The sequence below is a fragment of the Ipomoea nil genome, unplaced genomic scaffold (assembly GCF_001879475.1).
Source record: "Ipomoea nil cultivar Tokyo-kokei standard unplaced genomic scaffold, Asagao_1.1 scaffold0276, whole genome shotgun sequence".
Taxonomy (NCBI): domain Eukaryota; kingdom Viridiplantae; phylum Streptophyta; class Magnoliopsida; order Solanales; family Convolvulaceae; genus Ipomoea; species Ipomoea nil.
In genome coordinates this window covers 1,150,853-1,164,259 of record NW_017616704.1, presented here as the reverse complement: position 1 = coordinate 1,164,259, position 13,407 = coordinate 1,150,853, and the positions used below count along the sequence as shown (strand labels likewise).

The following is a 13,407-nucleotide window of genomic DNA, read 5'->3' as shown; positions in this document are numbered from 1 at the left end:
AATTTGTTGTGTGATTTGAATACTCTCCTGGTCAACAAATCCCTCAAGTAGTTAACATGATTGGCTTTATTAATTATATTTTTTAAAATTTTTTCATGGTATTAATAAAATACTTGGTAAATAAATATATATCATTATTTTGTATTATAACTTTGATATTTAATTTAAAAAACAGTGCACAAAAAAAAGATAATAGACCTAATTATGCCAACTTTTATTGGGATGGGGTGCGAACCTAAGACCTTTATTATTGAAATTAATGAGTAAGTTAACGGTGAATTAACAGAATTAATGAAAAAGATAATATTTAAAAGAAAAATTAACGGATAATCATATTCATTAAGGATAAATTAGGAAATCTTAAGGAAAAATTAACATCTGATCAATCTGAACATTCATTTGATTAAAAAATTCAACCTCCATTTTTTCTATCCATTATAGGCTTAACTCTCTTGGGCCGTTATTAGTATATATATATATATGTTTATTTTTCAAGAAAATGAACGAAACAGAAAAATGTAATTTCTTACCTAATTATTACTTAACTTAATGCATTACTTACCAAAATAATTTATTTAATTAAATACTATAATACATCAAATATATTTTACTATATATATGGAGTATTATTTACATATTTACCCAGACAAATATATATTTATTAAAAATAAGATAAAATATATACTCCCTCTGTCCCATTTTGCATGTCTTACTTTCCTTTTTAGTTTGTCCCAAAATGTTGTCCTCTTTCTAAAATTGAACATCACCATCATTCTACTTTTTCCCAAATTACCCTTATGACTTTTGCTTTTATTTCCAAAAGTGAAAAAGTGAAGGGCATAATTGGAAAATACATAGCATTTACTTTAATTCCTTAAAAAGCGTGCAAAAAGCAAATGAGACAACCAATTCGGGACGGAGGGAGTATGTAATAAAATAATAATTAATTTTAATTACTACTGACTCTATTACATTGTAATATCTGTTCAAACATACTTTTTCAACCTAATAAAGCATACAGAGTCAATAATGCCTTTACTGAGACATGACCTTCCACATGGGAAAGGTCACTACATGCCATCTGAGCACAAGGTATTTGGCATAATTAAATTTTTTTAATATAACGTAAAAACTAAGTTAATAATTATCAATTGGTTTGTGTTATTTATTTATTAATTTTGAATTATTTTAATATAATCTTAATCTTAATTTAATTTTAATATTAAACATTTAGGATTGGACACTTACTTTTACACATCGTGCATGAAAATACTAGCTACACTTAAAACAACCCCATTATGGTGATTTCAGAGGGTTTTTTTTTTTTTTTTTTTTTTTTTTTTTTTTACTTTGATGGAGAAGGGAGAAAAAAAATATAAAAACAACATTTTGTGATGCATCATGCACGGATTGAACACGCCAGCTAGGCGTGTTTAAATTCCTTTTTTTTTTTTTTTTTGCTTTGACAGATTTTGTTTGCATCCTTCTCTCTCACTCCGCTCTCTTTTATGTGGACGGATAAAAACTACGCCAAACATTTATTTGTTGGAGATGCTCTTATAAATAAGAGACTAAAGTATACCTCACAAATCTATCAAGGTTCCAACCATTGACCATTTGACTATGAGTTTTGGTCTCATCAAAACTTTTGCTAACTTATCATTTCAATTGATCATAATTTTGATTTTATTGTAAATTGAACATTCTGCTTGTTTAAAATGAAAAAAAAAAATCCAATCAACTAAAATAAAAATTGAGATTAACAATGTACTTAATTTAATGATAAGTAATACATGAAAAAGTAACTTTTTCGACCAATTTTTGAGAAAGTCATTCTTTTTTATGTAATCCGCTATCATCTAAGAGTTAATTTATCAAACACTTTCTACAATCAGCTAATGTTATCAACTTGTCAAACTCACTAACTCAACCAACTAACATCTATTTACCAAACACCTGTCTTTCTAGATAGTACTATCAAAGCGGCCCGGGGCGCCGGGCCGACCCATTAGGTCTGCCCCACTGCAAGCCTAATACCTGGGGGGGTTTTATGGGCTGGCCCGCCAAATCCGCGGGCTAAGGTTCATGCAACCCTAGCCCGCTCCACGCGGGTTGGAAATTCCAACGATGAAACCTAATTATCAGTAATTAAATTTGCAAATAAATAAAATATGTTACGTTATAAAGAATATAACATTCTTAATATATAGTTATGGATGGTGAATCTTACCATGTTACTTTTTCCATAAATAGGCCAAATTAATTATTGTTCTCGCACTTTTTGCATTTATATATAATGAGAAAATGCATAAGCATAACTGAACTAAAAACATGCAATGCATTAAAGATGAAATTCGAATATATATACTGGGAAACAGATCAAGATTAATTAAGAGTGTGCTTGCAGTAAAGAAATAAATTAAATTTTATGGATAATATTCCCAAAAAATATATATATAATAGAGTTTTTATTTTTTCTATTAAAAATAAGATTCATGAAGAATGTAACTTTTTGGCGTTAAATTCAATTCATTTATCAAGTAAGTTCACTTCAACTTTATAACGTCTAAAGAGACACATTGTATATATGCAATCCTGCTATTTTATTTAAAAGTGAATAAATAAATTCTACATTAGAGCACTATTAGCATATATTTATTGATTTTCCAATTTGATTCTCATAACTCGAAACAATAAGATAATATTATTTGTATCAAATTTACCATATCATTTAACTTTATCTTATTAATTTATAACTTAATATATAAATTCAAAATTTTAATAAATATAAATGGAAAATTCGATAATTTTATATTTACTTAATAACAGTATCACTGGTAATTTTATACTTAATAAATTATATTCTTTCCGTTTATAATTTTATATTAAAGACAAAATTTAAGGTACAATTTTTAATTTTTCTAGTGTATATAATATAACTATATATGAGTGGAAATTGTACGGAGTATTTATTTTAATGGAAGGTATTTAATTCCATTTTTAAAAAGGATTAAAAAAAAAAAACGTTAGAGAAAAAGGGGAAAAAAAAAAGAGGACAAAAAAGAAAGCATCCAGTAGCCGGTAAATGTATGGGGCTAGGTTAATAGGTGCCGCCTCCGATCCAAGTGGCGAGGTGGGAAGGAAAACCGGAAAAGTCGGTTTTCGGGAATGATTCATTGAACGAGATAAGAACGGCAGGAAACAGACCATGGTTTGTGCGTCTATGTTCTTGATGACATCTCACCAAATACATTTAACTCCATTGTTCCTACATACGCCGTTTTATATAATTCTGCTTTTTTTTTATATAATAATAACAAAATGTTAGTTCTGTGATTATATATACATACACGCATATAGATAGATACAACTGTAAGTGTGTATATAACACACTCCCCCTCCCTCCCTCCGCCTTCATTCTTCCTCCTCCTAACTGTAATTTGTACCTTCCCTCTCCAACTTGTTCCACTGCAAGTCGGGGTTTTATCTTGAAAAGGTGGGGCTTTGGAATGTGGAATGCCATTCTGGGCTGAAATTCATATCTGGGTTGCGCTCATCTTGTTGGGAAGTCTCTCCATTTTCGCTCTGATTTTTGGGTGGCCCTTTGTAGAAAAGCAGCCATCAGCCATGTCTACTCTTGTTAATCGCAGTGGTCAGTTCTTCTCTATCTCTCTCTTCTGGATTCAGTTTTCTGTTTTGGAGTTTTTTTTGAATTTATTCGTAAGTTTTGGGGTTGAACAAAAATTTAAACTTGGGTTTCTTGATTGCCACGCGATCAATATTCAATATTATGCAAACTTTTGGTGGGTAAAGGCCAAGTCCAGTGATTGAAGATGGCTAGACAGAGGTCGGTAAAGTAGTTAAAGGGTTAAGTCTAACATCTAGGGGTGATGTTAAATAAAGATGTGTGGCTTTAGAAAATACTATCTAACAAGTGGTATTAAAGACAGGTCTGAAAAACTGGAAAATGTGTAGTTAGAGAAAGAAGGCCATCTCTACTTTAAAGGTGTCTCTGGAAACCAGTTAATATGGTTTCCGTGGAGAACCAGATTTTGGTTCCCAAACCAACGAAGAAGATAGAGAACAAGGAAAATAGTTGCTTTGGGTCAAAAAAAGGACTTGTTTTCCTTTGATCGGAAATCAACCATCATCTTTTCTCCGATCCTTGTCAAACACTAGACTAGAATGAAAAATAATTTTTAAAAATCATTTTTGGGTTTCCAAACACATTCTAATTCTATTATGAACGGCACAGCAAAAAAAAAAAAAAAAAAAAAAAAAAAAAAAAAAAAAAAAATTCTTGAAAGCTTTTGGGTGTTGTAATTTATTTACTAGTCAACTTTAAGATATGTGTGTGATAAGTAGACAAAAGATGGTGATGGTAGTAACAAAAACTCTGGTTTTCAGGTGATGACGAGTTCTATTCTGGGAGTTCATTATGCTCAGCAGATTTTAGCCATTTCTTATCTCTTGGTTATGCGGATGTTTACTGCCCTCCAGGAAAGCGCCCGCGCCTTCCAAATCCACTTGTTGAAGAAAATTCAAAGAAAGCATCCATGGAAATGCTTCCAGATGAGTGCTTGTTTGAGATACTTAGACGCTTGGGCGGTGGCCGTGAAAGGAGTGCCGCCGCTGTTGTTTCAAAGCGCTGGCTCATGCTCCTCAGCAGTGTCCGCAGTTCAGAAATATGCGAGAGCAAGAGGCAGGCGATATGTTTGGATGGAGATTGCGAAATTGAGTGCGATGGGTACCTTACAAGGACTGTGGAAGGGAAAAGAGGGAGTGATGTTAGACTTGCTGCCATTGCAATTGGAACTTCGAGCCGTGGGGGGCTCGGGAAGCTTTCGGTCCGAGGGAGCAAGTCTATGTGTGGCATTACTAATGCTGGTTTATTGGCAATTGCTCGGGGTTGCCCTTCCCTCAGGGCCCTGTCACTGTGGGATGTGCCTTGTGTTGGAGATGAAGGCCTTATGGAGATTGCAAAGGAATGCCATTCATTGGAGAAGCTGGATCTTTGCCAGTGCCCTTGGATTTCGAGCAAGGGTCTTGTTGCGATTGCTGAAAGGTGTCCGAGTTTAACTTGGTTAACAATTGAGTCTTGCTCGAGTATAGGCAATGAGGGGCTCCAAGCCATTGGGAGACACTGTAGTTTGTTACAATCTGTGACTATTAAGGACTGCCCTCTTGTTGGAGACCAGGGTGTTGCAACTCTGCTGTCATCCACTTCTTCTGCCCCAACTAAAGTCAAACTTCATGGGTTAAAGATCACTGATTTCTCGCTAGCCGTTATAGGACATTATGGCAAGGCTATTACCTCTCTTGCTCTTAGTGCACTTCAGAATGTGAGCCAAAAGGGTTTTTGGGTGATGGGTAACGCTGGAGGTCTAAAGACTCTGGCTTCTTTGACAATCAGCTCTTGTAGGGGAACCACAGATGTGAGCCTTGAAGCTGTGGGAAAAGGTTGTCCAAATCTGAAACTTATGTGCCTTGCTAAGTGTTGCTTCGTGTCTGATCATGGACTGGTAGCTTTCAGCAAAGCTGCGGGAGGCCTCGAGAGTTTGCAGGTGGAAGAATGCAATAGGATCACCCAAATAGGGGTTGTGAATGCAATTTCAAATTGTGGCAAGTTAAGGTCTGTTTCTGTGGTGAAGTGTATGAATGTGATGGATCTAAACCCGGAAACTGAATTGCTGTCTCCATGTGAATCTCTGAGATCGTTGTCCATCCGAAACTGCCCGGGTTTTGGGTTGGCCATGGTGGGTAAGCTCTGCCCACAGCTATACCAATTGGATCTGAGTGGGCTTTGTGGGATAACAGATGCTCCTCTTCTCTCCCTCCTGGAGACCTCCAAGGCAGGCCTTGCCAAGGTCAACCTCAGTGGGTGCCTTAATTTGTCGGATGAAGTGGCGTTTGCCCTGGCCAGGTTGCACGGTCAGACGCTGGAAGTACTGAATCTGGACGGGTGCAGGAAGATGACTGATGCAAGCTTGGTGGCAGTGGCGAACAGTTGCACCTTCCTTAACGATCTCGATGTTTCAAAATGCTCAATAACTGATTCTGGTGTGGCTGCATTGTCCCGGGGTGTGCAGATAAACTTGCAGATTCTTTCCCTATCGGGTTGCTCCATGGTGTCGAGCAAGAGCGTTCCTTCCCTTGGAGAATTGGGAAAGAATCTGCTCGGTTTGAATCTCCAGCAATGCAATGGCATGAGCAGCAGCGCCATTGAACTACTTGTAGAGCACTTGTGGAGGTGTGATATCCTCTCCTAACGCGTCCAACTTTTTTGCAGGCTAGCTTATAAAAAGGCCTGTTGGTTGCCATGACCGATAACCACCTTCTTCAGATTGTTTTTGTTTTTGTTTTTGTTTTTCTGAGTCTTAGTACCCAAAAGGCCAGGTCCCTTGTTTCTTGTACTGTACCGGGCATCAACAAAGTTATAATACTGTTTGTATATAAATCTTTGTCATCAGCTAATAAAAAAACACAGTCTTGGTAATTGTCTATTTCTCTCCAAAGTTTTTTCAAGATTATTGAAACAGAAACAAATCATGTCTTCTTTAGGGTATGATGTGTGTGAAATGGATTCCATCCTCTACAGATACCAAGATCTGAGAAAAGAGGATGTCTCATGTCTGCAAATTCAATGAATTGAAGAAACTTTGGCATGATTTTAGTGATTTGTTTGAACCATATTCCTGGTAGTGAATCTCCCAGTCTGGGCTCAGCTTTCTTGGAAGTCAAAAGATAAGGTGTGTGTGTGTGTGTGTGTATCTTCAGTGCTGCTTTTGCAGAAAACTTGAAAAGAAGCTGCTTTCCTGCTCATTGTGCCCTTTTTCTTTATTGAAATTAATCACAAGTGTAATTCATAATTTCATTATAAATCTCAATCCCCAACAATGAATTGCTACGCATCCTTAATCTTGTGTATTCAAATATAGGCCCTGTTTGGTAAAATAGTTAGCATATCAGTCATTTTTAGTTTATTTGACCACTATTAGCTATTTGATTTCGTTAAATAATCAATATGAGTGTTTGATTAATTAGCTTTTTGTAACAACTTATGCTAAACTTTAAAAATATGCTCAAAGTAGCTTTTTTGATCAACTTTTTGAAAAGCTATATTGGATAGCGCTTCGGAAATAAGCTAATAGCCTTTTTTTTTTTTTTTTTTTCTATCTTTATCCTTATTATTTTAAATAAATAATATAATTTACCCCTTCCAATTAAAACCCTATTGACCTTTCTCTTCTCCTATATTTTTATTTATCATCTTCCGCAACTCTTCACCGCCTAGCAATTCTATTGAGATGAAGGAGATTCGCAACGATATTGCTACTTCATTATGTGATGCTAGATCATGATTACGCTAATAGTTTCATTTCAAAATGTTAAATTTTAATATGTAAACAAACATATTTAAATTTAAAACTATTTAAATTTTATGAAGATGTCATTTTTAGTGTTTTTACATTTATCAGCTTATTAAAAAATTAATTTTACCAAACATTTTAAAGCATAATTAGCTAATTCAACAGCTCTTCAGTTTTCCGCTTCAAGTTTATAACTTTCAGTTAGGTTTGCCAAATATAGCCGTAATCAGCTAACAGCTAATTTAGCAAACACTTTTCTACAATTAGCTAATGCTATCAACTAGTAAAACCTACTAACCCAATCAGCTAACAGCCATTTACCAAACACCTCCATATTGTTATAGTATCATATTCACCACATTGTATGTTCAATTAATTTTTAAGTAAAAAATTAATGTTAAATACGATAATAATATAGAGGTTTTTCGCATGATACAGGTGGTCACCGGCCCCTAATAATACAAACGCTCAATGAAATTGAACAAAAGAAATGATATCTCTTTCCAAACGAAATTATATATATATATATATATATATATATATATATATATATTAATGCAAACTCATATCTCTTTCCAAAATGAGACAAATGCTACTTAAAAAGTTTTCCCAATTCAATTGGGTACATTTAATTTGATTTATCCATTATTCATTTTGAATGTATAATATATATCGAATTCATCCTTTCACTTACAAGAACCCAAATTATCCACTTTGACTCAAGCCAACGGAATTAGACCTCACTAAAAGGGAAAAATGTCAAATAGGCCATTGAACTTTATCTAAAAAGTTAATTATTAGGTCCTTAAATTTTTTAAAGTTGTAATTAAACACATCAACATCTCATTTTGGTGTAATGAAGCCCAAAACGGATTAGTGACTAGCTATCACAAGTCAGGGTTCTGGTCAACAGTCTGGCCAACTCCAACGACATTTCGGCTAACTCCGATGACATTTCTGGCAACCAATCGATCGGCAACGTTAGTCATCTTTGAATCAACGAGAAGGCAACCCAGTGGTTTCCTTCTGCTGGAGAAGGCGATAACTAGGTTGCCTTCTCCGGTGAGTTGCCTTCTCCGTTGATGGGTACGGTTTAATTGCAACTTTAAAAAGTGTAGAGAGTTAATTGATTTTTTACAAAATTTTAAGTAAAGTTCAGAAGGTTTATTTCACCATTTTTCCCTCACTAAAATTATACCACAAAATAGTGAATTTAAGTCAAATTTTCCACTTCTCAAAAAAAAAAAAAAAAAGTCAAATTTTCCAACACCAATTACTCAAGAATTGGGGTAAAGGTAAAAACAATCTTGCCTCAGCAATAGATAGTGGTAAAAGAGAAAGAGATGAGAAGAAAAGGGCAGTAAAAGAAAGAAGGAAGAGATGAAAGAGTGAATTACAGTAAAGTGGAAGGGTGGTTTTAGCAGTGCAGCTTCTATATATGTGCAAAAATGTGTATAGTGTCAAAGCGATGAGACAAAATTAAGCACTATTCCTAAAAAACTGTTTGCATTGGTAAAGGCAAATGGAAGTATGCAATATTTTTGTACCATTTCTCTTGTAGCCAGTTGTTAAAGATGACCTCCCCCTTACTCTCTTTAGTTAACTGTCATGTCCTTGTATGCCCAAACCATGGCAAAGATAAAGATAACATCAATCGCAGCAAGAATCCAACTGCCACTCGACAATTCCTCACCATCATATTCTCATAACCCCTAATAATATAGTACACATTTAAGTCTTTCTATCCCAGCCTTATCGGGATTGTTATTGCTTCAATATGTGTAACGTGTTAATTAGGTCACTTTCATATTTAATCAGTAAATATTAATTGTATTGCATTTGGTATGTAATTTATTTTTGTTGCAATGGGTCTTTTCAACTAAATTTTTAGTAGAAGATAGCTGGAATATAATGTATCTCATTTTTAGTTCGAAATCATACATTTTTTTTTTCTAAAAATCTCAAGGCGGGTATTCAAGCATGTATGATTCTAAAGTAAAAAGCTTATAGTGCATCCAAATGTGTAGAGTACCGGATCTACCAAAATATATTAAAGATCAAAGAATTGTATTTTGTATTTTTAGGATAATGTTCATTAACTTTATGTCAACTTAGACAAATATTGGTATATTATTGTGATAAATGTCATTCACAAGTAGTTCATCAACTATGACTTTTTTATTGCCAAGAATTATTTTCCATTAATACGATATATAAAGTATAGTACAATTAGTTTAATTAACATATGTAATAAGAAGAGAAATTAACTATTACCCCTAAAAAAGTGGTTAAATGGATAGAATATATATAATTTTTATATATGAAATATGGGTGTCTTCCATCCGCTTATAAAGTAAAATTGTAGCAGTATGGGGATTATAATGTTCAAAGTGAACAGATTTTTTGTGCGCACATTTGACTCTGTCTGCTGAATTATTGAGTCACAGTAATTTACAACCTCTCAAATATTCTGTTGAGTCGGATGTGCGGAGTCCTTAAAGTTTGGGATGGGGGGAGAAAAGTAAAACTGTAAACAAACAAAAGTATTGTGAAATGGTAAAAGATTTGGCAGTAACATTATTAATTTATTTTCCATTTTTTTTTTGGGTACATCAATATTAAGTGGAAAAAACCAATTCCTCCCCCTAGTTACCTAAAAACCTTAGCTAGCTAGGGATGTTCCAGAGGTTGTCTTTTAATAATTTAGAGTGTCCATAGCTTCACTGATATAGCTTGCCAAATCCATTCTTACTACAGAGGGCGAGACATTACATTCGCTCTCCCAACCACAAACTAACACTCTCAACAACCAAGACGACACCAGCTACCTAAGCTAAGAGGAGGACGACAAGGTTGCAGATCAGATAATCTTTTATGGCTTCGCAGAATGTGTACCACATTGGGTTGAAGCTTCTTCTCACTCTGCTGCTCTTCTATTCCCTCGCCCTGCTCTCTCCCATTTCAGGTAAACACTTAATACACAAGCTATATATATAGCCAGCTAGCTTAGCTGGGTACGTAGATGGGAATAAGTGTTTTGGATCCATGGGTTAGGCGGAGGCCGATAAAAGGTCAAGTCTAACACCCGGTGGCTGGGGAATTGTTGGGCGGAGGTCGAAAGGGTTTAGGGCCAAGTCCAGCATCCAGGTCAGTGTTGATCTAAAAAAATGTGATGACCATCTATAAAGAAATAAAGTTGTGTTTGATACTAGTTATAACTTTTGACATAAGAGGTAAGCGCTTGATCCTAACACCATGTTTGGTGTCAGAAATTAAAGTTGAGTTGCTTTGTTGAATATAGGAATAGGAATAGGAAGAGGGAAGCAAGTGAGAATGGTGTTGGGGTCAAGCCCACCAAAGTGTGTGGGGAGATGCATGGGTTGCAGGCCTTGTGTTGCTGCTTTGGTCATTCCTCCACATGACGACAAGTATGGGTTCAGAAGACCTTCATCTTCTTCAGCTTCATCTTCATCTGGTGCAGGAGATGAGAGCTACTATCTCCTCTCATGGAAGTGTAGATGTGGGAACAAATACTTCCAACCTTAGTAGCTCAATAATGGCCTCGGTTTCTCAATTCTGTAATTTATTTTATAATATATCTTAAGATATGCATAATTTTCAGGTGGTATTGTTACTACTCCCTCCAAGTTTATTGTAAGCTTGTCGATTTGTGTACTAGTAATTAGTAAATAATGGGTAATTTTTACAATATTGTTTTACATGGTCATGTCTTGTGGTGTTTGTTGGAATTTTTAGCTTTAAAATGGCATGGAAGTAGTTATTTTGTGGTACAAATATATGTGGGGTTCACTTTCCATTTGGGTTGGGTCAAAGTACGTGGATTTGCATTTTTCATAGTGAGAAGAAATCGATATATTGTATACTTAAAACGGATAATAGGCGAATGAGAAATTGATTTTATGGTAAAGAATTAAGGTGAGAATAAGGTAGGAATTCAAATTTACTATTTAGTAGGCATGAATAAAACTACTAAAAATTTCAATTGTAGTGTTTGATATATATATATATATATATATATATATATATATATATATATTGATAGGGAATATATTAAATAGTATAAATACCAAAATGTCACTATAATTGTAATTCCTGGGGTGGAATTTGCAATTCCTCAAGTTTGAGGAATTATATTGTAATTCCACATATTGAGTAATATGTTTAAAATATTATCTCTTTTAATGTGTTGCATTGTTGTCCAATCTTTTTCTTCCAATTCTAAGAAAGAGAAATCCTGAAAAATTCGCACCGTAAGAAGAGAAGAGCCCGCGGACAAACTCTAGTAGCACCCTTTCCTTTTTGTTTGAATAACCCAATTTCACTTGATGAGTCCGTCCAAAGCGAGTTACTCTGAAAGAGCTTTTGCAGTTATTAGAACAGCTGATTTCATGGTCGATTCAATTGAAGTTATGTTTTTTCAATTTTAAATTATGAAAAAAAACATTAGATAAAAGTGTTTTTTTTTTCTTTTTATCATTAGGAGGGGTACACCCTAAAAATTAAAGAGAATCATCATTTTGAATCAACCTCTCCGGGAGGGGGGGGGGGGGGGGGTGTCAAAGACCCTTTATCCTAATTAGTTGAGGAAGCATTTTTAGTCATTGCATCAACAATTTGATTTTACTCCCTGTAGATATGATTCACCCGAATAGTTCATTAATTCTGCATTAGCTTGCAGCATTTTAACACAAGTTTGTGACTTGGTCCCTTGATGACCCCCATATCGGCTTATTTATTCATTTAACCTTCAAAAGTGTTATCTTTAATTCCTCACTTGCACCAAACATTTTCAACTAACGCTATTTTTTTTTTTTAGAAGAAAAGATGATATATATTAAGTAGCATCAAAGTCCAAAATAGGAACAAGAGAAGGAAACGGGACAAAAGAGCAGTCCACATGGCCAGACTTAGACAAGGCATCCCGAGCTAGAAAATGTGCGACCTTGTTCGCGGACCGTTTAACAAACATAAAGCTGAGATTAGAAAAATCCCTAGCTAGTTTCCTAATATCATTAATAATAATATCAAAGGAAGACATGAGATCCGAATGGTGAACCGCGTTGGCAACCTTTAGCGAATCAGTCTCCACCTAAATAAAGTCTTCATTGCATTCCTTCATCTATTTCAAAGCTTCACGTACCCCCATTGCCTCTGCCTCGTCCGGTTTGAACACACCTTGCCAAGGGATCTCTCTAGCAGCAATAAACGAACCATCAGAATCCCTTAGAACAAGCTTGAACCCCATTCTCTATTATTGACATCCAAAGCAGCATCTACATTGACCTTCTTCCATCCCCTAGGAAGGGTCTTCCATCTAGGTAATTGTTGAACCATATTAACAAACTGCCTTCCTCCGAATTAGCAGATTGCCATTCGTGAAGGAAAGTTTGAGCCTCTCTTAGAACTGCATAGTCAGGAACAACAATTTGATTCCACACTCTATCATTTCTTGCTTCCCACACTTTCCAACATACAGTGATGAACAAGCACAGATCATTATCAGCTATGGAATTAAAATTGACCTCTAACCATTCAAGAAGAGACAGACAACCATGGTAGATCACTCCTCCCATGTTATCCCAACAACGAGTGGCCAGACTGCATCTTGAAAATAAGTGACAGGCTTATTCGTCCTCTGCATTACAAAGTTGACAAAGTGATGGAACCTGAACTCTTTTAAGTCTTAAAAGATTAGAGGTAGGTAAAGTTGTAGAGCAGAGTTGCCAGAAGAAAGCTTTAATTCTTTGGGGCAAATTTAGTTTCCACATTTTTGTCCAAAAGGGTATCGGAATAGAATGCATATCTTCTTGAAACAACTTCGAATAGAGTAAGTACCTTTATCCTCTTCCATCCAGATAATATTGTCCTGGGTTTTCTTGTAAGCAATAGGCACACTCCTAATCAGCTGTACATCCTCAGGCAGGAACAAATCATGCAAAACTTCATCATCCCAGTCTGTTTTGGTCATGTTGAGCAAAGACTCCACATTAGCATCCCTTAGGTAATCTACCATAGG

At 35.1% G+C, this 13,407-nt stretch overlaps 2 protein-coding genes across 3 annotated transcripts in view; both read left to right on the top strand.

Moving 5' to 3' along the window:
- The first annotated feature begins 3,357 nt into the window (after window positions 1-3,357).
- Window positions 3,358-13,407, top strand: part of LOC109154626 (EIN3-binding F-box protein 1-like) — a 26,757-nt gene continuing 16,707 nt past the window's right edge. The window contains exons 1-2 of one of the 2 annotated variants that reach the window (XR_002049749.1): window positions 3,358-3,652; window positions 4,408-6,380. Coding sequence is in view for 1 of the 2 variants with exons in the window: in XM_019302372.1 (XP_019157917.1) it covers window positions 3,517-3,652; window positions 4,408-6,269 (1,998 nt within the window). In the remaining variant the exon portion in view is untranslated. Of the gene's footprint in view, window positions 3,653-4,407; window positions 6,498-13,407 lie in introns of those variants that run through there. The other variant, XM_019302372.1, reaches the window with a different exon arrangement.
- On the top strand, window positions 10,095-11,055 carry LOC109154655 (EPIDERMAL PATTERNING FACTOR-like protein 8). Its single transcript, XM_019302392.1, has 2 exons — window positions 10,095-10,335; window positions 10,672-11,055. The coding sequence occupies exons 1-2, from the start codon at window positions 10,245-10,247 to the stop codon at window positions 10,914-10,916; spliced, it is 336 nt and encodes a 111-aa protein (XP_019157937.1). The 5' UTR covers window positions 10,095-10,244; the 3' UTR covers window positions 10,917-11,055.

Coding starts and splice junctions, on each gene's coding strand:
- LOC109154655 (XM_019302392.1), top strand. CDS start 10,245: ATGGCTTCGCAGAATGTGTACCACATTGGGTTGAAGCTTCTTCTCACT. Junction 10,336..10,671: donor CCTGCTCTCTCCCATTTCAG/GTAAACACTTAA, acceptor TGTTGAATATAG/GAATAGGAATAGGAAGAGGG.